This window comes from Anticarsia gemmatalis, chromosome 10 (genome assembly GCF_050436995.1).
Source record: "Anticarsia gemmatalis isolate Benzon Research Colony breed Stoneville strain chromosome 10, ilAntGemm2 primary, whole genome shotgun sequence".
In the NCBI taxonomy this organism is placed as follows: domain Eukaryota; kingdom Metazoa; phylum Arthropoda; class Insecta; order Lepidoptera; family Erebidae; genus Anticarsia; species Anticarsia gemmatalis.
The window spans coordinates 2,280,349-2,302,214 of record NC_134754.1 but is presented as its reverse complement, the minus strand read 5'-3'; the positions used below and the strand labels follow the sequence as shown (position 1 = coordinate 2,302,214).

At 34.6% G+C, this 21,866-nt stretch overlaps 1 protein-coding gene and 1 non-coding gene across 2 annotated transcripts; both read right to left on the bottom strand.

Annotated features, from left to right (window-relative positions):
• Positions 1-231: 231 nt before the first annotated feature.
• LOC142976202 (aminoacylase-1-like) lies at positions 232-21,229 on the bottom strand. Its single transcript, XM_076119471.1, has 9 exons — positions 21,054-21,229; positions 17,579-17,748; positions 15,829-15,997; positions 11,893-12,039; positions 10,648-10,718; positions 3,537-3,653; positions 2,405-2,500; positions 1,771-1,904; positions 232-485 (listed from the first exon to the last, which is right to left on the bottom strand). Exons 1-9 carry the CDS (start codon positions 21,139-21,141, stop codon positions 281-283), a joined length of 1,197 nt encoding a protein of 398 aa, XP_075975586.1. The 5' UTR covers positions 21,142-21,229; the 3' UTR covers positions 232-280.
• TRNAL-CAG (transfer RNA leucine (anticodon CAG)) lies at positions 3,907-3,990 on the bottom strand. Its single transcript has one exon. It is a non-coding gene; the product is annotated as a tRNA-Leu (tRNA).
• Positions 21,230-21,866: the final 637 nt, after the last annotated feature.

Sequence of the window (21,866 nt, the reverse complement as noted above, 5' to 3'; positions counted from 1 at the left end):
ACGACACATTAAGGCATATAATAATGTAGCTTATGGTAGGTACTGTATAATAAAGTTAAGGTAAGATTGATTTTACAAGAATCAGAGACAAAGAAAACTAGCTATCGAGAGGTCCTGTATGTTAATCTGATCGGCGACTCTAGCGGGTGCTGCAGGAACTATTTTTGCAGTGTATTTCAATTTCAAACTTTCACGAAGCACGCTACAAGTCGTGAAATAAAAAAAAACACATCAATGACCAAAAATGTTTAATTCTTCAAGACGTACAATCAACTATGCCTCATACATTAGCAACAGCTGGTATAATCTTTTCGTAGAGCTGTATTCCTCTCAGGTACACTTGTGCACTCAAGTGTTCGTCGTGCTCGTGCAGGCCGGGGACCGTGCGGTTCATGGGCGAGAACCCGATGGCGGGGATGCCCAGCTCACGGAGGTACCGACTGTCTGTACCGCCGGGGAACGTGCATTGCTTCAGGCTGATTTTACTGCAAAGATTTGATTTTAAATATTATTTCGTCAGGCTTTTAATAAGATGTCGAATTGTTTAAAATATTAGATTAACTGCTTTAAGCGAGATTAGATGCAAACACAATGAATGCACATAGTTGGCCATGGGTATCGTAATATCGTAAGATTTCAAAAGGATTAGTAAGTTTAAAACGTATTTTGTTAAATTCGCCGTCGCAAACAGCATTGCTTCAAAAATATTAATTAATTGACGTGTTTATTGTATTATGGAGTATTTTATATTAATGCCTTTATATTATAGTGCCTCCTGTGTAGGCACTATAATACGGTAGGGCTAGGCAATCGAATATAATTGACTGCACCAAATAAATTTTCAGAGCAGTTTAGAATCCAAAACCAGCATAAAATAAACGAAATACGAACTTTGGTAAAACCGAGTAGAGAGCGATTTTTCATGCATTTTGAATGGTCTTGTTGAAAGTACTTGAACGTCATTGCTTCGTTAAAACCCGTTGCATCGTTCAATACAACGAATTCAGCTTAGCTCTCGAGTTTTGTCAATTTTTTATTCATACATTGCTTCTTTCAAAGGTTTGGTAAAACACTTCAATTCAAAATCCATTTTAAAAAGAAATTTAAATCGGAATTTGATAACCCAACTATAGTATGAATAAGATTTTTTCTATGCGGAACAGTGAAGTCATATCTTAAAGAGAGCACAAATCATTTTTATAGCTAGTTTACCCTAGATTAAGTATCAAATAAAGGTTAGTAATTTGACGTAAACACCACCACAATTAAACATTTTAGCTGCGAACAAACTCAAAGTCCAAATGACTGACCATATAATTAACACAAAGACATCGCTTTGATTTCACAGAAGGATTAAGCTAGATATAAACTGGGTAACCATTAAACAGTTCACTTAATTTTGTTTATTGCACTAAACGGCTTACCACAGTTCTATGAACAATGAACATTGCGTATAAATGATAGATAATAACTGTTGTTTATAAATTTAAGTTTTGGTAGTCTTAGTTAGTTGCGTACGTCGGTGAGTAAAGCAACATATGGCGCGGACATTCTATAGATGGGTAGCTGCGTAAGTTAGACGATAGGTGAGCGTCAAGCTTTAGAGGGCATTAAGATACTGTCTCGGTGATTGAATAAACGGGTAACAGATGTATATGATAAGCATTCGGTTAGTGCGATGGATGCTGACCAAGCGCTCTTGCTCCAAGAAAGATCTTGAGATAATATATTTTAATGGGACAAGGTTTAATATTATTTATATTAACTCACAGTTCATCGCTAGCAGCTTTGAAAGCAACCCAGAAAGGATTGCTAGCGTCCAGCTTAGTCGGCACCACGTAGGGGTCTCTCTGCTCGAAGGAGTACGAGACTCCGTTGCCGGCTTCCACGCACCAACGCTTGATCTAGAGAAGTAAATGAAACTGATTTTAATAACTTTATAAGCAATATTTGATGAATCCTTAAAATATGTATTGATATGCTTGATTCAATCATTTTGATATTTCGGTAGAGTCTAGATATTATCAATCCGCTGACTAAAGGTATCAGCGGAAAAAACGGATCTAAATAAAATAATTCGTACATATAAGTAATTTAACTATACGCGAGATAAGATGTACATAGTAAGTTATTAGATTCGTACATCATACAAGTAAGCATAATTAGAAAGTTTCCTAAGGGACCGAAGTTTCTTTGAACTTGAATCCAAAGTAAACCTAATTACCAAATCACTTGACAATTCAAGTATTTGAAGAGACTAACAAGCACATTCAAATACACGGTCTAAATATGATACCTATTTGAATTTCTTTGATTTCAAGATATCCACACAACAACTAACGTATAATTGAATTTTGAACTCAATTACTCAGAAAATAAGAGCTTATTTGCTTCAACACATTACCGTGTCCTCGAACTGTTTCTGATCGACGGATAGCGCGATACGTATATCAAAGCTGGCTGTCAACAACTCCGGGACCACGTTGTTTTGTATACCACCCTGTAACAGTAAACACAACTGTAGGTACGATTATGTAGATCAGTTTATAATGAAAATATGCTACGAATATTTTTTTGCCCATACTGTCCCACTGCTGGGTAAGAGTCTCCTCCCGAAATACAAAAGGACTAGGCCTTACCTAATATCCTTGTCTTTTTCTTATCGTATGGTTAGTAGTCAATCTAGTGTCAAAGTTGTTTAAACTGCCCAAAGGCCTTTAACGTGGCTTAACGACCTGCTATACTAATATCCATGTAAAAAATGTAAGTAAGTTCTTTGGTATCTGCCTACCCCAATAGAAAAAGCGTTGTTCAGAGGTCATTTGCGTTAAATATATTGACAAAACTTATAATTCGTTATCACAAAAATTTCATAACGCAAATCACATACACGTAAGTTAATTTAAAATTTGAACAAAAGAGCGTTAGTAGATTCAAAGTCACTGGTGTGAAAAAGAATAAGTGCTTGCTAATACATCTATTTTTCACGCGAGAAAACGTATTAAAGTGACAAAATGCAGTGCAATTTTACGCAGATTATATTGAGACTCGCGTATATTGGAACCATTTATCTTGCCAGTCCAAAATACAGCACTTTTTGCGAATTGAATTAGATGAAATACTTTTATGTTGTTAAGACAACACGATATTAAAACAGCTTCCTACTACCTATAAAACATGCACACATACATAACATTGTTCCCATAGGGATAAAGGAAACCAAAGAACACCACTTGGTTCCTTTGCTTCATTCATATCCGTACATCTTATCATACAGGACCTCAGTGGCGCAGTGTTTAAGGTGGTCCCCACGCCACTGCCAGTGCGCCCGGAGATCGTGAGTGCGATTTCCACACGGAACAAATATTTGTGCAATCCACAATTAATGGTACTTTGTGTCCGTTGTTTGTATGTTTATAGAACTCCCCGCGACACAAGAGCAATTCTTAGTGCGGTGGTTGTCATTTTTGGAATAGAATACAGGACCGTCGGTTACGATCAGCTATAATATTAGCACTTAATTAAGGGCTACTTACAGATAACATGGTAAGGTTGACAGAGGTGACGTCGCCGATGTTCCAGTCGGGATGATCAGCTAACTGCTTCTTGGATTCAGCACGAAGGTCCATCAGCCTGTCGATCATGTATCTTATCTATAACAACAATAATACTTTAGCTATGATTTCATGATCTTGAGGTGATGCTGGCAATACTTAGGTCTGTATCGCACTATGTAGTAGACGGCATAAATATTCAGTAAAATCAGAAAAGCTTACTCTAATAAAAATAAAAATTGATTTGAATTATTAAATGCGTTTGAAGTGTTCCCTATTAATGGTTTCAGGGATAGATTTTTCTTGTTGATTTCGATCTTCTTTTATCTGAAGAAAGTCACAAAAAGAGTTTTGTCAGAAGTGGGATTCGAACCCACGCCCACAGAAGTGGACTGCGACCTGAACGCAGCGCCTTAGACCGCTCGGCCATCCTGACATATTGAAACGGGTTAGAATATCGTTTTGCAATATATTTTTATTGAATAATTTTATTTAAATTTTCATTTTGAAGCTAAACAGAAAATGTATATTTATACACCGCTTATTCAAACTGGAAAATATGCCAATTATCTCTCAACTCACTTTTCACGTACGATAAATGAATTGCCAGTTTTGCAAATTACGTATAAACTGTCCATCTAAACTGGATTTGTTAACTTAACCGACACTTTTATTGAACAAATGTTTCGAAATCCGTTGATAAGTTTCGTTATCCATAAAAAAAATAGGCACTAATTATATTAATAAGCAACAATAGAAACTTTGTAGCACATCAACACAATTAACAAAAGAGAAAAGTATTCTCTAAATCAGTAGCGCCGGTAATCCATGTTGTAGAAAATTTTCCAGTTTTCTTAAAGTTGTCTCGCCATAAAATGGGCCACAAATGTTTGTTGTTCGCAAGTGTGGTGAGCTTAGGCACTCTGTCCCAGTTCCTACACAGTACACAGGTAGCCTAGTAACCCGCTTATACGCAATCTGAACGAGTGCTGTAACTCTGAGTTCTTACACAATGAGAGAACTTTGTAATGAATACGGTTTAAAATGAGTACGACATGATCCACGTGTTTGAGGTACATGTGTAGTTCTGATAGCTTTACTTTTGAACAGAAGTGTTGTACAACTTCAAGAGAGGAAGTAGAAATGAGTTAGTTAGGAAGTAGTTTGTTTGAGAAGGTACTCATGTTGTAAAATGTTGATTGTGAACCTGAAAATAGTTGTTTTTATGGTCAGAGAAGGAATATTTTACTTATTTAAGAGGTATACCTAACTTATCTAAACATACCTAAATTAACAAGCCTTTGTTACTGAAATGTGGTTAGTAGTCAATCTAAAGTTTCACGTCCATAACTTTTTATTTTCAGCAATATGTTCAGCCACAACTCATGTTGCTTTAGATTTTCTCACAAAAATGTATTACAACAGTTTCAAATATACATTGAACTGAGCATAACATATGGAAGTAACCTTTCCACGGCACCTACCGTTTGCTGTCACTAGCATTTTAAAATGTTGATGCTTTTAGCGCGCTGTCGGTGTGAGGCGCCGGCGGAAACGTACTAACGTGAAATAAATAGTATATTTTAGTGCAAGTACAAGATGTTACTTGTACAGTTTTATTACTACTGCGGACTCCTGTATCGGGGGATGTAACACTGTTTATGTACTCTGGGAGTAGGATATAAAGTTGTGTCGATAAAACTTTTGAAGTACCGACTCATACCATTTTAATGTTCTTGTGGTGCATTATTTGCAGTTTAGAATGGACGAGTTGCTTAGGCAAAGTTACTACAGGTACACGTAGGAAGAAGCCAACACACTTATATGGCTTACTTATTATGGCTAGTTCTCAAACGAACGACAAATATTAGTTAGCACGATTTTGAGATTTTGGAGAAATTGTGTTACATTTGTCGGATAGCATGATAAGTTTGATTGCCACAGACACTGGACCCTAATGTTTCGTCTCGTACTTCACATTTACCAAAAGCTTTAAAAATATCGGTTCGATTTGGGATAAAAAACTACCGAATTTAGATGAAACGGGAAGTGTCAAATAAAAGGTATCCCTTTATCACATCTTGAACTATTGCCCCATTGAACTATGGGTCCCGTAATAAATCTACCTCTGCCCTTAGATATTTTACAATTACTTACAAGATTTGTATTGAAGAAGGTATGCTTTATAAAATGTAATACACTTCCCGCTTAGACCGAATTCTAGATGCACTATTAGTTGAGCAATACTATACAGTATGACTGGTGAGATACCTTCAATATTTGTGGACGTGATAGTATGCGAACATATATCATGAAATAAAATAACATAAAAGCTAAATATTAAATAACTTCTTAGTAAACTTCGTACACAGAACACCGAGAGTCCAGTATTTAACTGCGGAATTATTGGACACCGCGCGGACGCACGCGGCGCGCATTGCGCTATCAACACAGAATACATGGGCGAGTCCATTTTTGACAGAACAAAACTAGTAAAGCGTGTCGTGAGTATAATATCCAAATTTCACTTATTTTTAGAGAAATTTCGATAAAAAATTAAGCTTCTATTTTTTTATATCAAGTTAACGAGAATCGAGTACCGAGTCGAGTATCTCCATAAGTATTGAAGGTATCTCACCAGTCATACTATATTTCCACGATTTACAGTATGATTAAATCGAAATTGTAGCGTTGCGCATGCATATGAGGAACTATGGAGGACATAGGTATTTTAGTTATTGGATAACACGTATGTAGCAACAAAAAAATATATTAACCACTGACTCTAAGATTCACTTATTTTTTATAAAAAAAAACGTAACATTACAGTTTTTTTCATAAATTCAGTAGGAACAACTTTAGCATAATGTTGATTAGTAAATAAAAGTCCAACAAAAATCTGTTTGGGGACTCACTTTAATGCGTTTAATTATTTATACAGCGTTTGTGGTCTGCGGCGAGATTATTTAATATATTAAGAGCCATTAAGTTTTACAAATGGCGGGCGTGAAATATAAATATCGTGGGATAGAATTTCGCTGAGAGATTTTTAGGTAATTTGGGTAATTAGACGTAGCGAAGGTTTGCTGTTTATTATATTTTAGCACACTATCCAGCAATATTTTCCGAAAGAGGCAACCTGGTGTATTTTAAGCTTAGATTTGATTAATAAAGCCTACACTGACTACGTACTTTATTAAAAAGTCATTAACTAAATTAGGGCCCTTTGTTTAATAGAAAATGTAAATAAAATGTCAAGTTGAATGCCGGGCCCTTTGTTTACAAGAAATGTTTCAATAAAAGCGATTTTGTTCAGTAAATCATAATCAACCCGAAAAGTTTTAATTTTATCTTAAATTCTCCAAGACTGCGCTCCTCTAAGTATCTGCTTAGCACATTTTATTCCCGCAAAATTGTATTACAAGGTTTTATCTAAGCTCGTAGATTGCTCTATACATTTAAAGTTAGAGCTGAGGAGCACTTTGTAGGATCATTGAAACCTTCGTATCCAACTAAGTAGGGCATAAACGAGGCTGTAAAGTTGCCTCTTTATGGTGCTGCATGGTAACTAAGTTTAGACTGTTTAGGCTAAGTACTGAACTCGTGAGACGAATATTAAGATATAGATAGTTGATTTAGTTCACCTGACTCTGAGTACAATATAAACCCGCTTATTGTTAAGGAAGGAATTAGTGAATTCTGTACGATTTTATATGTTTTATTAGTTATAGTTTAAAACAATTTATGAGCTTGTTCCGTTGTTCACATTTTGGTGCTTGTTGTTTTTGTGAGAGAATAATCATTCAGTGTCAATTAATAACTGAAATCGGTTTGTTATTTTTGCATACGTAATTTGCATTACTGCATATCAGTATTGCATAAAAACAACTTGGTATTATTCACTCACGTACTCTTTATTGTTATTGGAGATTTTGCAGTCTCCAAAAATTCTGTACTCAAATTCAAACAAAATTTTATTCAACATTTTAACTAAATTATTTTCTCAGGCAAGCTGGTATTCGTCACAAAATACAACTAAAATACTGAGGGTAAATTAAAAGGATACCTAGTTACAAAATGTGTGGCCTAATATCTTGAACCTAGAAAATTAGAGCGCCTTGATAAATTACACTCTTCTACGACATTCTCGGGACCAATTTATCGAAGGCCTAAGATTTTAAGGGATCAAAATGTGTGTCCTTAAAAACCTATATTACGGTATTAGAAGTATATTGAAAGTAAAAGGTTTGGAGTAAAAGGAATTTGATGGGAGCCGTGCGATTAGTTTGTTATGTGAGGTTTAGAAATATTGAGGATTTTATCTTTACAGTTGATTAACTTTGGTTGGGTTTTATGGTGGGATACTATAATATAAAGCTACACCGTAATTATATTTTCAATTTATAAGTATATGAATGAGAACTTTAAGTATGAAATCCAAATGTAGGGATACAAGCTCGGATTATGCATCTCGAAAAGGTCAAGTGCTTAATACTCGTTACAGAATCTTTTACAAGATGTAAAAATGTGGTTTAAGTTAAAGATATTTGCAGCAATAATGATAAACTTTAAACACATTGCTGCAGGCCTAGGACATGTTTGAATAGATATATGTCCTATATCTACCACTTTATTTGTTGTGGCAGCGATACTTAATGGAACCGAGAGTACCGATTCCGAGCAATGTAATTGTAATGGCAATCTAAATTTCCAAGTCTCAATCTGCATAAAATTACAATTTACTAACGCACGTCACTACATAAGAAGCGTATAGACAATCGCCTATTAGATAAATTGAGAGAGAGTGTGCACATTAGTCGTTACTATGAGAATTTCGATGTGACCCTGGGAATATACCTGATTTTTTCAACAGTCAGTGGTGCTCCAACATCGTGAATTCGCCAGATACCAATCAATGCATCTTGCCACAGGATTGTCGACCATTTTTACATGTATGAATATTTTCGACGCCAGTTCGTCACAACAGAAACATGATTTATGCCTAGTGGTATAAAAAAGAACCTAAAAATGCAGAAGCCTAGTCAATTTTGAACTGCGTCATAGAGACAGTTGAAAGCCGGGATTATATAAAGGTACTTTTTTTTTCAAAAATCTATCCCTTAGGCGCTGTCTCCACGAGCGAGAGAATCGCGGCGATATTATCGTCGTGCCACGTATTTCTATACACTCTCTATGGAACCGTCTCCACACGGCGATAATATCGCCGCGATACGACGAGTGTCAACGAGCGTGCGAAACGTCAATACATCGTCGCTAGTCGGCCGCGACAAGCAGCGAGTCCGCCGCGCGATCGCGACGAGCGCGCAGCGAGCGCGCTGTCAAATGCAGGGTCATTTATTTTCGATATTGCCTCTTGTTTCGAGAAGCTTTTTAAACAAGGAAAACGCGGGAATACCGTTACGAGTCGCCGCGGAATCTCTGCGATTCCGTTACGACTCGCGACGATACGCGGCGGAATTATCGCTCGTTCGTGGAGATTGTCCGACGATACAAGGGCGGACTCGTCGCGATTCTCTCGCCCGTGGAGACAGCGCCTTAGTGGTTTAAATAGGGATGAAACTTAGAATGTTTACGGGTCAGCTAGTTTCCTGTTGTTTTCAGAAAGCTAGAAATAAAAAGGTAGGTACTTGTCAGACGTACTTACTCGGCCTCTTCTGAAAAATCTTATGCAGAAAATTATCAAAATAAGTTCAGAAGTTCTGATGTACAGATAAACAAAGTCTTTTATACGAAGCATATAGAACGAAGAATACGTTCATCAGTGTAACAGTTCTAGGCCTAAAATCATTTTTTCAATGTTTTTTTACAATTATCTAACACAGATAGATAGATACACACCAGAATCTACCCCCTATAAACGTCTTATTACCAAACATTTGCGCCACTAATCCGGGCCATCAAAACGTAACATTATTTACAATTCATGTCTGCTATTGCTCGCGCACAGCTGGCACCTTGCCATACACGTGCGGCAATGCATTCACACCTCAATTAGTTGACATACGTATCAATGTGTATTGAGATTAGACCGTTCTTAATACATCGAATTTACACGAGAGTCGAGACACATTTCCCTAAGGAATTTACTTAAAGTTTGTAGTTAGATAACAAATATTATTATCAGTTTAAAATTATCTTATGGAAACTAAATTCACACAAAACCAATATCACTATTTTTTGACGAGAGAATCGAAGTAATAGAGTTATTATCTTAATTTTATTTTATTCGGTCAGTATTTATTTCGTTACTTACTTTAGTTTACTTAGTACCTACTCATTCGTTACTTTATTCTGTGGTATTCCTCTTATGTTTACACGTGTAAATTGGGAAGTAAAATAGCCCCATTTTTACTGTGGACGCTACTACATTATTGTCTTGCGGGCAAAGCCACGTTACAAAGATAATAAAAAAAAAAATTGATTTGGTGTATCATTATCGATTGAATAGTTAATCCGTCAATCTCGAACTTAGTTCTATATATTCTGTGACTAATTGACCGAGAACTTGAGCCACAATGTGGTAGCAATGATAACAGGAGAGAGTATTATCATGGTATTAGAACTAACAGCGTATTTCAATTATCTCTAATGATCATGACGTCACTGTAATTGGTGTATTAGATGGTTTAGATTGGATCAGATTAATTTACAATGAATCTACTGACTGCTACTGGAGATAGAAGCAGACAAATAAAAGTGATCGATTCATATCAACGACGTGGCGCTTTAGAGATGCAGTCTTTTAAAAAGTATTTGTTTAACTATAAGTGGATTTTGGCATTTCAAAACATATGCCGATGGGTAACTCAGCGAAAACCGCAGAATGCACAGTTTACGCTTCTATATTAATAGTTATAATGTCTAATTGATAGTGTATCTGAGCAAATAAAGTGACAGCAAATTTATAAAAAAAACTTGTCTATTTTCACTAGATAAGCTAACTAATACTTAATATTGTATTGCTACGAAACGTATCACGTTGCTACGAAAGCAATAATTAGATTCTATTAGCACATTAAAAAGAAAAAGCAAATATATAATAACATCAAATAAAACAAATAAAGATACCGACCTTTTCACCATTGTTGTCCGGGAGCAGCAACGAGCCATGACCGGACTTGCCCGGGCAGTCGATCTTCAGATCTGTAACGAATGCAAACGGCTTGATTAACCATCCTCGGGCTAAGCCCCGTCGTTCACGGCTATAAGCCCGTAACTATCCGCTAGATTAGCCCTATTTTGCAGACAGATTTAGGCCGCAATTGATTTTTAGTATACATTTTCTAGCCTAATCTTAGCGTGAGAGGCTTTATAGCATCTAATAGAATGTGTTTATTATACAGATCGGTATATCCAAATATTTTCTTAGTGTATTTTCTTTTGTATACAAATTAGGTGAACTTTTAGAACACAATTTTAATAAACCAGCTACAAACCTACGAAGAAGTAAAAGTATTTTATTATTTTTAGATAGTTGTCAAACATTAAGGCCAGATATGCTTCAATATGCACAAGATTTAATTTGTGTGTTGCAAAATTTAAGTGTTTCTCTATCAGTTTTTAAATTAATCATATTCCGAGTTCTACTTAATTATTTTATAATATTTAAGATGTTCTTGAAACAGGCAGGATATGTACTTGAAGACCAATAAAAACATAAGGAAAAATAACCTTTAAAGTACTCTCAAAGTTAAAAAGTTCCTTTACAAGTACGCAAAAGTTAGGCCCATGTTCTCGGTCTGTGTTTATGTTTCAAGCACATATTAGTATGTAACAAATAAACTATTCCATTTGTGGCTAACCAAGACACGGTCTAGACATAGGGTCCGTGTAATAATATGTAAATTAGGACCCGACCTAATTGATTTATTTACATGTAAAACATAGTCATACGAGAATTTATATGTTCTTAATTATATTGTTAAGTACTACGTGTGTTTAATTAGGATGGCAGAGTTACTAGGTCGTATTACAACTCAACTTAGTAAACTTATGTATGTTATATTAGAGTGGCCATTTTTCAAGAGCTAAAGTTTTATTTTTCGATGAAAAATGCAAAATGCGAAAAATGCTATAATTTTATGACACAAAAATTGTATTATAGTTATAATTATCTGTATTTTACTTAAAACTATAGAGTCACGACTTCAGGATTATGCGCGATTATTTTCCTTATTACCCAACAGCGTGTCGCAAAGGAGGGTAATGTGTTTATGATTTTATGACGTGTTATTCGTTTCACTTTTAAGATCATCATTACGGTACTGTTACAATGCCTACAATATAGCTCTTCTCTCCTTTAAAATATAACATTTACGCCAAATAGTCCTCTCGCCGCTGAAGATCTGGTACTCATCAGTAGGACTAGCGATGCCCTCGTCTAAAGCAAAGCCAACGTTCAGCTTCCTGAAGTCTTCGGTCTTCACAAACTCTCCCATTCCAGTCGCGCCGCCGATCTCCTCATCTAGGTACAAGAAAATAATTACATTATTGTTTTTCCCGTAAAAAGTACTGGAAGTTGTGTCATAACGTGTGATATTCAACGTATGTGGTCCAAAAAGCAAAAGTAACTAGAGGCAATCATATCCTGGGTTCAACTGAGGTTTGATCTAGAATAGTTAAAATAGACCTTCGGCACTTATGTCTATGACTGTCGCAATTTGCGAATTAGTTAGCAACAGTTATATTATAAATCGGCAATTTGCCTAAAGTAATAAGAATACTTAAGTTTCAAAGATTTTTTTATATCTAATCTAACAAAATAGGCAACATGTTTGGCTCAGATAGAAAAAGTAATATGTCCGCTACTTTCCGAATACTTTTTGTGCTTTTTTTGGTTCACAAACTGCATCTTGATCATGATTTAGGCAAATAAGTGTGCTCGAGAGATCGCTAACTCGCCTCTCGCCGGTACTAGACTCACAATAGACCTAGATACGACCTTCTTGTTAACTAACGCCAAAGGGCAGCACTTTCTGTACATGGCCAACGATACTAAGAAAAGAAGTTTCTTAAGAACATTTGTTTGTAACCAGTATAATGATTTGTTTACAATTAAGCTGGACGGATTCACATACTTAGATCGGAATTATTTTCTGCAGGCTTGCTTTACGGATAAGTCTTTTCGTTAAACGTTTTCAGTTTCGCTGAGATTAATTTAACAAAATGATTATATTATGGTCGTGACATAATTAAACTACCATTTTATAAATCTTTTCGAAAATAACTTAGCTACTTTTTCATTTATATACTACTTATCAGAATTGTGGGGTTTATTTGTTTTGTTGCGATGCAAAGCCTATAAACGCTTTTAGGATTGCAAAGTTTATAACTTAACTTTATTTAACAGGCCCACTATTTATTTATTTACGGCACATACTAACCGATCCATTAAACAATTAAGTATGCCTGATTGAACGCAAAAATAACTCACTTGAAGCCGTCTAAATATATTTTTAGTGAACAATTAACGTACCGCAAAAACTTTAGGAATGAAAGGTTTATACGAAAATTTTATGTATACGTTCGTTATGTTTGTAATGGTGGACTCGGGGTTATTTGAATGAATTGTATGTACAGTCACGGGCAAGGATACACTGTCACATTTTAGTAATTACTATAAGTTTACAATAAATACACAGTGATTGTAAGATTGGTTTGAAGTTAAAAAAAATAGTCATTTTTCCTATCTTTTTATCTGTTTAGCCCAGTTTCACTTGAAAACTGCGCCTTTCTCATTTATTGCAGTACTATTTTCAATCTATCAAATCAAATCGTTAACAATCGCATTGAAAATGTGACAGAGATTACATATTTTTGTTTTTGACTGTACATAGTACGGTGTACGGTTTGTTGGGCACATTTTGTTACTGATTAATTAAATTGCTCGCTCATTAATATTTATAAAGTTCGGCGTTCGTCGAGATTACGCCGCGATCTAATTACGTGTCTTCGCGGTCCATCCCAACTAGCACACAAGCTGCTTATACAGTCGTTATACAGCCTGATAGTTGCATAAGAGTCGTTCAAATGCTGTACAATTCTCTATAAGTTGTATACTAGCTATTTAAAAAACCCTTTAACAGCTAGGCGGGACAGTAGCCGTTTAGTAGGAAACTAATGACTTATAGTGATATATGAGCATGTAATTGCATCGCTAGACAGCCTAGGGAAGTATAACTGAGTTAATGGAATCTTCTATAACACCGTTAACTGTATAAGGGGACTTTAGGAGGTATAGGAGTTTAAACGGAGTTATGCGTTGCGCTTATAGCGCTCAAGAGCGTAAATAAGCTTTTTGTAATGCCTTAGGTTCTATAACAGATTTTTTTAGGGCTAATGTATTACTCATCTATAAAAGAGTTGCGTAGGTCTTTAATAGCGCCTTGAGCGTTATATCAGATATTTATATGGCTTCTGTACGGCAAATAGATGTATAAGGTATCATTCGAAACATTTTTACAGCCATGGGGATTACAGAATTATGTTAAGCACCTAAAGCGCTATAACCGAGTAATATACCTTTATACTAAAGCTTAAAATTATTATCATAATATATTTACATAGGTGCAGTGGTGGTTCAGTCTATCAACTGTTTTTAAAGAAAAAATAAAATAAAATAAAATAAAATAAAATAAAATAAAATAAAATAAAATAAAATAAAATAAAATAAAATAAAATAAAATAAAATAAAATAAAATAAAATAAAATAAAATAAAATAAAATAAAATAAAATAAAATAAAATAAAATAAAATAAAATAAAATAAAATAAAATAAAATAAAATAAAATAAAATAAAATAAAATAAAATAAAATAAAATAAAATAAAATAAAATAAAATAAAATAAAATAAAATAAAATAAAATAAAATAAAATAAAATAAAATAAAATAAAATAAAATAAAATAAAATAAAATAAAATAAAATAAAATAAAATAAAAAAGATTTTCAAACTATTTTAATATTCAACGACTGATCCCTATACTCCTATGCCACAACTGCAAAACCTTGAGGTCTACAACAGCAAACACTAGAGCCTTTGTACAGCTTAAGGCGCTAGAGCAGATGTAACCAACTCTGAGAGCTGCTTGATCGAGACGCCATTATAGCATTTGGTAAACATATTTTTTGAGGTTATTACGATCTTTTGAAGATCATATAAATCTATAGCCTGGGAACGTTAACATAATTAAAATCATTTTTTATTACCTATAACCCTAATTAAATTATCTGTAACCCTCAAAGTCTTATTTATGTTCAAAATACAATTTCCAAATCCACATATCTATATAATTTTTGCACTTAAAACTGAATATTTTGAGGGCGCATGAAAATATTGACGATAATATACATATATATTGACAGCAAACTTGAACTCGCACTTTCATATCACGTACACAAAGAAATAAAAGCGATAGACTACTTGTTATTTTAATAATCCAATCCGTAAAAATAAAATGTCTCCTCATTTGTCACTGATGATTCATTTTAAAAAAATATATTTAATTTACACCATAATAAACCGACTATATTACTAATTTAGAGCGTTAGCATTTATAACCGTTACACAGTAGCGCTAAAATAAGGTAAAGGTGGTATAATCGCGCTGCAAGAGCTTTTTCGAACGCTCGTGGCGCTAACCACCTCTGTACAACAGCTGGTAAGCGCCACGAAGCTGCGAAAAAGCTCTTGTAGCGCGATTATACCACCTTCATCTTATTTTAGCGCTCCTGTATTACTACTATACTACGTACTATTATAATTACTATTTACGACCACTGTAGATCCAATGTCGAGCTATAAGCTGGACAGTATGGGCCTATTTGACGCTACAAGAGATCTGTAGCCGCTTATAGAACCACTATACTTCTTACTAAGGAGCCTAAGGCGTTATAAAAATCCTTTAACCGGCCATTGTACAGCTTGTTATAGCGCTTGTGTGCTAGTTGGGATGTTTTTACTTCGTTGTTTTCGTTTGAAAATACTTATTGCAATTATATTTGAATACACACATACCTATTGAACACACTTTTTTCTTAAAAAAGAACTGTGTACATGATTATAAGTGACGTTAATTTTTACTTTTTGTACTTCTTGGCAACAATGGAAATTCAAAGACAATATTTTTTTTGTAATGCCTACGCGTAGGGTGACTCAATCTCTAGCTACCATAAAAAGCTTAAAAACATGGAATGTGTTATACAAAAGTCACAATATTATTATACTATGAAGAAACTAAAAGTAAATGTAAATACCTGGTACAAAGGACAAATGCAGAGTCCTCTTCAGCCTGATACCATTAGCCTTCAACCTCCTCACCGCTTCGATGTATTGAACAGCAACAGACTTCATATCCTGAGCGCCTCGTCCGTAGATCATACCGTCTACCAAGTGAGCCTCGAAGGGAGGGTGTGTCCAGCTTTTCTGGGAAAAAGAAAATGAATAGTTTATACAAAGAATACCTGTTTTAAAAACAAGTGCAGTGCTCATCATGCTGCATTCATCTTGCCATGACTTTCAACTAATTTTATAATTTTGTGTTAGTTGAAGGTTCAGGTCGGTGATACATTGCTTAGTTTAACTCCACGATGCTTTGACAATTAAACCACTGGTGTATAATAGATGTGGGTCCTACCACTGCTGCTCATTGGTTAGGTATCTCAAAAGAAATCTATAGAACTAACTATAACACATAATTAAGAGTTGATCGTCTTCATAGGCCTAATTAAAAACTGTCTGCAATTTGTCAGAATATAGTAAGTGTAATAAAAAGGCGGGAATAAAGCGCAATAAAGTAACAGTACCAGAATACACTTCATCATAAACTTTGGTATTCTAAGTTTCTCAAAACAATTTAAACTACTAAAGGCTTCAGACTAAATTGCTTTTTGTTTTCAAAACATTGAGTTATCTTCATCAGCGTTACCAATTAGGTTTATTACTAGAAAAGCAAATATAATAATAACGACCGAAACAAACACAAGTCCAATTAATGGCGCCCTGATTGTATTACATAAACAATCTTACTAATAGACAAATATAATGAGGAATGAAAAGATAACTGTATTTTTCTCGGAAGAAAACCGTGTTGCTTTAGGAGTTGATTATAAAGATACAGGATTGTGTTACAAGTGAGATATGTTTATATTACTATCATACATACATTAATTAATATCATACAGAAACAAAGTTGATCTTGACCGTTGTATAAATTGACATGAATCAAGTCGGTACAGAGTTCCTAGGAAAAACTAGCCTTCTAAGCCTATTAGCCCATTAATGATCGCCTAAAAAATAACATATAGGTACATAAACATGTATTCACACATTTACTTCGAAGCTTTGTTATTCAAATATTCAGTAGAATACATACACACAATATTCTTTCAACTACATACGTATCACCTTTTTCATTTCCTCATGTAAAACCCTTTTCAGGTTTCACCGTCATTGCTATTGAATAGCGTTTCATTCACGAACACACATATTTATAACTTGTCAAGTGATTGACAGGTTGTATGACTACAGGGTGTTACAAGGGTGTAAGGTTGGACGTGTAGGGCGCGTCACGTCCGCATAAACAAGTTGGGAAGGACAACTTGGTAGGACTAAACACTTGTCGTGGATGTTTTGTAAAATATTTATACCTTCGTACTATTCTACAGCTTAGAACGACTTATTGTTTCAGAAAAAATAAGCTTAAATTTAAATTCAAGGCGTTTTAAGCAGGCACCGTATTTAGTTACCAGAATTTTAAAACAATTTTCAAAGGTGACTGTCTGAAATTTTTATTGGCATTTTGTATTTTTCGAAATAATGGAAGCGTTAGAACTATCACAGTGTATCGGTAATTCATCGATGCGCATATAAAATTGTGTTCAATGTTTAAGATATTAGTGAGTAGAGACCTCTACCCACAAGCCGGGGTTATCTAAATTTAAATGAGAATAAAAAATGGTTGTAAAAGATACGAAAAGTTAATTATTATTAAATTACAAATATTACCTCAAACACGGGCACGACATCCATGTGCGAGTTAAGCAGGATACTCGGCAGAGACGGCTCGGTTCCCTCCCACGTCATCACGAGGATGGGCTTCTTGGGTAGCGGCTCACACACCGACACTGACAGACCTATCTCCGCTGCCTGAGCGCGGAGGTAGGCGATGCAACCATCTGAAGACAAAATATAACATTAAAGCCTCATTTGTCGTTTGGTGTATCTCTGGCTTGATGATAATATTGTAGTACTTGCGGCTTCATGATTAGAGTATATCTCTTTCGGCAAAATTATATCCAAATGTAGCTATTAAAGTGTAAGAAACAAAGTTGCTTTTCTTTAATAATTAATGAAACAGCGACGGTCATGGTGCAGTTATGGGGTATGGAATAGAGTAAAAAGATATACCTAAGTTAATGTTTAGTAGTAATTCTATTGCTGAATACGGACTGCACAAAAAAATACTTTGTGTCTAAGTAGTCAGTTAGGTACAAAGGATTATAAAAACACGGCAAGTAGTAGTTATTCTACTGCATGCAGTCCATTGTTATAAAAGGCCAACAAAAATTAAGGTGTAATCGAAAAGTCGGTTAAACAAATAAGGTATTTCAATCTTTAATTTCAATCGCGCTTAAGACCCATTGCATTATAATATTATGGGTACAAGTCGCGAATTTAAAATCGTTAAGCCAACATGCAATTTAAAGCACACTGTACAAAATCACGGGTAATTTACTGAAGTCATAAAACAACAAAATAAATAACGATTTGAATGGACAACTAGATTGTTAGTTTATTATTAGTTTAGCTATTAAGTGTGCCTCGCTTTGTTTCCACTACAGTACCTCGATTCTCTACCACTATCGACTACCGACAACCGGCTAGCTATCGAATTTTGACATTTAGAATGTACTGCCAAACAATTTTCTACGACGCCCGTCAGGGGCGCTGTTCAGATTTTCATACAAAATTTCTCGATGACAGGTCGGTTGTCGGTAGTCGATAGTAGTAGAGAATCGAGCTACTGTTTTAAAGTTTGACGCTCGTTTCGTTCAATTGCGTAGGCATGGGAAAGTTAATTATGGATTATTTAGTTTAGAATTAAGGACTTTTGCTGAGGTCTTAATTTATGTGATTATTATTATTGATAGTCAAATATTATACTTATAATTACTAAAATTTAGTTTTGAATTAAGTAGAAGGGGCAGGATTCACAGGTTTAAATTGCAAATTAAAATTTACAGTTACTCTTGTCAAACGATATTTCCACACTAATTATAATTAATGCGAATTTATATCTATCTATCTGTTATACATACAAGTCTTAACAGCAGAATCGTTTTTTATAAAATTAGACAAAAAGATAGTTTATTAACTAGGAATAGTTATAAAAAGGAAATGAATAAAATGGCAGTGGCTTTTACTTCTACGGTACATATATATGTTACTGTAAAAGCCCGGACGGTGGCAAATCCTAAGATTTTCCGGTATAACCTAAGATTTACCAACTCGCAGTGGTAAAAGTCCGAACAATTCTTTTATTTCGAACTTTTACCTATATTCACTTGATGATATCGAGATGTCGCCGGAGCCCCGCTTCGCGGGGCTCCTCCTTCTGGGTGGTTAAAAAAAAATAACCACGAAGGCTAAGGTGGGAGCTTCGCTTCGCTCGCTCCCACCTTAGCCTTCTAACCTAACCTACCCATGTCGCTATGCCCAAAACTCCTTCTTTATAACTATGTCACAGTATATAATTATACCGTGAAATAGTTATAAACATAGTTATGAAGGAGGATTTTTTTATATATCGTAACATAGTTTTTAAACTCTGGCTTGTTCGGACTTTTACCATTGAGAGTTGGTAAATCTTAGGTTTTACCGGAAAATCTTAGGATTCACCACAGTTCGGGCTTTTACAGTAACATATATACAGGTTTTAATACGACAAAAGGGGGATATTCCTAATAAAAATATCTCCGTACATTAAACAAAATATCTTACATAATCCGGTATAACATTACAGTATACGAAATTCCCTCGGCACCAACAAAAAATGTCACGGAGGTGAAAAGCTTTCATTGTAACAATAAGCCCAAGTTGGTGACTTAACGAGGCTTCTCTTATTATTGCTAGCTATAACTATAAGCTATTGAAACTAATTGTAATTACCTTGCAATGCTGTTCGTAGTTTGTACGAGTACTTTATTGTTATTCGAGCATTTTAGTGCATGTGAAATGCTGTTCGTGTATTAACTGCTACAATAAGTTGTTTAATGTATGCGTTAACTGTACCGTAACTGTTAAATACGGTATTGTTATTTTGATAAAGTTATTATCACAACCACTATTTAGTGTATACTGTATACTATAAAACAAAGTCACTTGCCGTGTCTGTCTGTCTGTTTGTAATAAACTCAAAATCTACAGAACGAATTCTCATGCATTTTTAAATTAGTAGAGCGTTTTTTTAAGGTTTTAGCGTATAGTTTATTAAGGTCGACAAGTCAAACCCAGGCAAATAATAGTTTGTGTTGACTTCCTCCGTAGTGTCGGTATCTGGAGGGTCGCCAGTTCGTTTTTCGAGTAGTTTTTAGATTTCCTTTGCGAAAATATGTTCTACTCATGTTTTTTTATAATAACTTTGTTATGGTCATAATTCAACCTTTTGCTCCTCTATTTGAACATAATCAATGGGCAAAGATTGATTAATAAAAAATATTTTGTTTAAAATCTCTTTATAATATACAGCAAGCAAGTACCACGAAGTAAATTCCTAACCTCCAACTTTAAACTTAACAGAGAAAACCTGTTCTTAAATATATTCTACGAAACTATAATTTATAGAAGAAATTCAAGTCAGTTTTATAAAAAAGTCGGAATATTTTCCGTGTCTAATTTGTGAGAGGGTAAATAAGCAATCGGTACAGTTTCAGGTTTGACATTGAATTAACCAACAAGCTCCCGTTGCTTGGTTTGTCCGATACGTGCACTGTTTACGAGATGCAGACACAAATAACAAGTTAAAGGTACACCCAATTACTAGCGAAAGCCAATGTTGGTAGGAATGCCTCCGTTTCGAACTTTGCCTGTTTATTCATTGCAGCTGAATTTGTTACTACGAGTATTAAGACAGTTATTAACTAAAGCTATCCAGTATCTATAGAATATTAAGTGTGTAAAAGTTAATAAGTTAGTGATGAAACGAATATAAGAATGGAAAACCGGCACTAAAGAATAGCTTGTAAAAACATCATTATGCTGTGCCAACCCGAACTGAACTGTAACGACATTAATTGCCAAACCCTGAGCTTTGAATTTCAAGATACATAAATTAATACACGGTCTTCTTTACGCGAAAAATTCTAACAAGAATCATCTATGGCGTTCAAAGTCTCTTCCGCTGATACGCTATAATACTGCGGTACTATTACATCGTCGGAACAACATGCAAACGTCCATGCTAATACAATAATGTACGTACCGTAATTAACATTCGGATGAACGCTCCGTATCCGGAGGTAATTCCGCAAATTACTCACAGCCGGATCCGCTTCGTAATCGATCGGCATTTTTCGGAAATATTCGGGAACGCAAAAAATAACGAGTAGTTCTAATTAGTGTTTCCAAATGTTCGTTTGTATGCATACGTGCATTACATTTATTTTTATAGGAAGAATAGTGAATTTATCGGAGCATTGTACTTTGTACGACCGCAAATAGTACTATCTGTGGGAATCGGGGATAGTGGGCAAATAACGGACACGATAATTTTATTACAATGTAATTGTGTTCGTGTTTCGAATGAAGTGTAAGATAATTATTTCAAGCGTGTCTTCTGTACTGATTTAAAATTAATTGCGAATATATTGTGTTCTATAAAAGGCTATAAATGTTTGTATTTTTAAAATTACCCTTATATACAAAAATAGCGTATGTCAGTAGGTACTAAGTGTAGGTACAATAGACATATGAACAAGAAAACTAAGTTTAATTCCGCACATATGTTATTATGTACCTAAATATTTTTTCATAATTAATTTACAAAAAAAAAATCTATGGTTAATATTAAACTTTATTTAGTTTAAGCGCTAATTTCGTTCAAATTCAAGCTATCGATTTTAAAAATCTCTATCGCCCGATGGTAAATCGTAATGCATTCGGAAAATTACATAGTGAATTGTATTATTCCGGTGCTCTATACTAATAAATAATGTTAATAGATACTATCGCTGAATTACATATACTGGCAATTACATTCAAACTAAATAAACAAACAACCCGACTTTAATTAATT

Bases quoted from the DNA above. Each gene is read 5' to 3' on its own strand.
- LOC142976202 (XM_076119471.1), bottom strand. From the start codon at position 21,141: ATGCCGATCGATTACGAAGCGGATCCGGCTGTGAGTAATTTGCGGAAT. The intron at 2,501-3,536 runs GTAAGTAGCCCT...TTACTGTTACAG, and splicing joins TCAACCTTACCATGTTATCT to GGTGGTATACAAAACAACGT. The intron at 486-1,770 runs GTGAGTTAATAT...AAATCTTTGCAG, and splicing joins AAAGCTGCTAGCGATGAACT to TAAAATCAGCCTGAAGCAAT.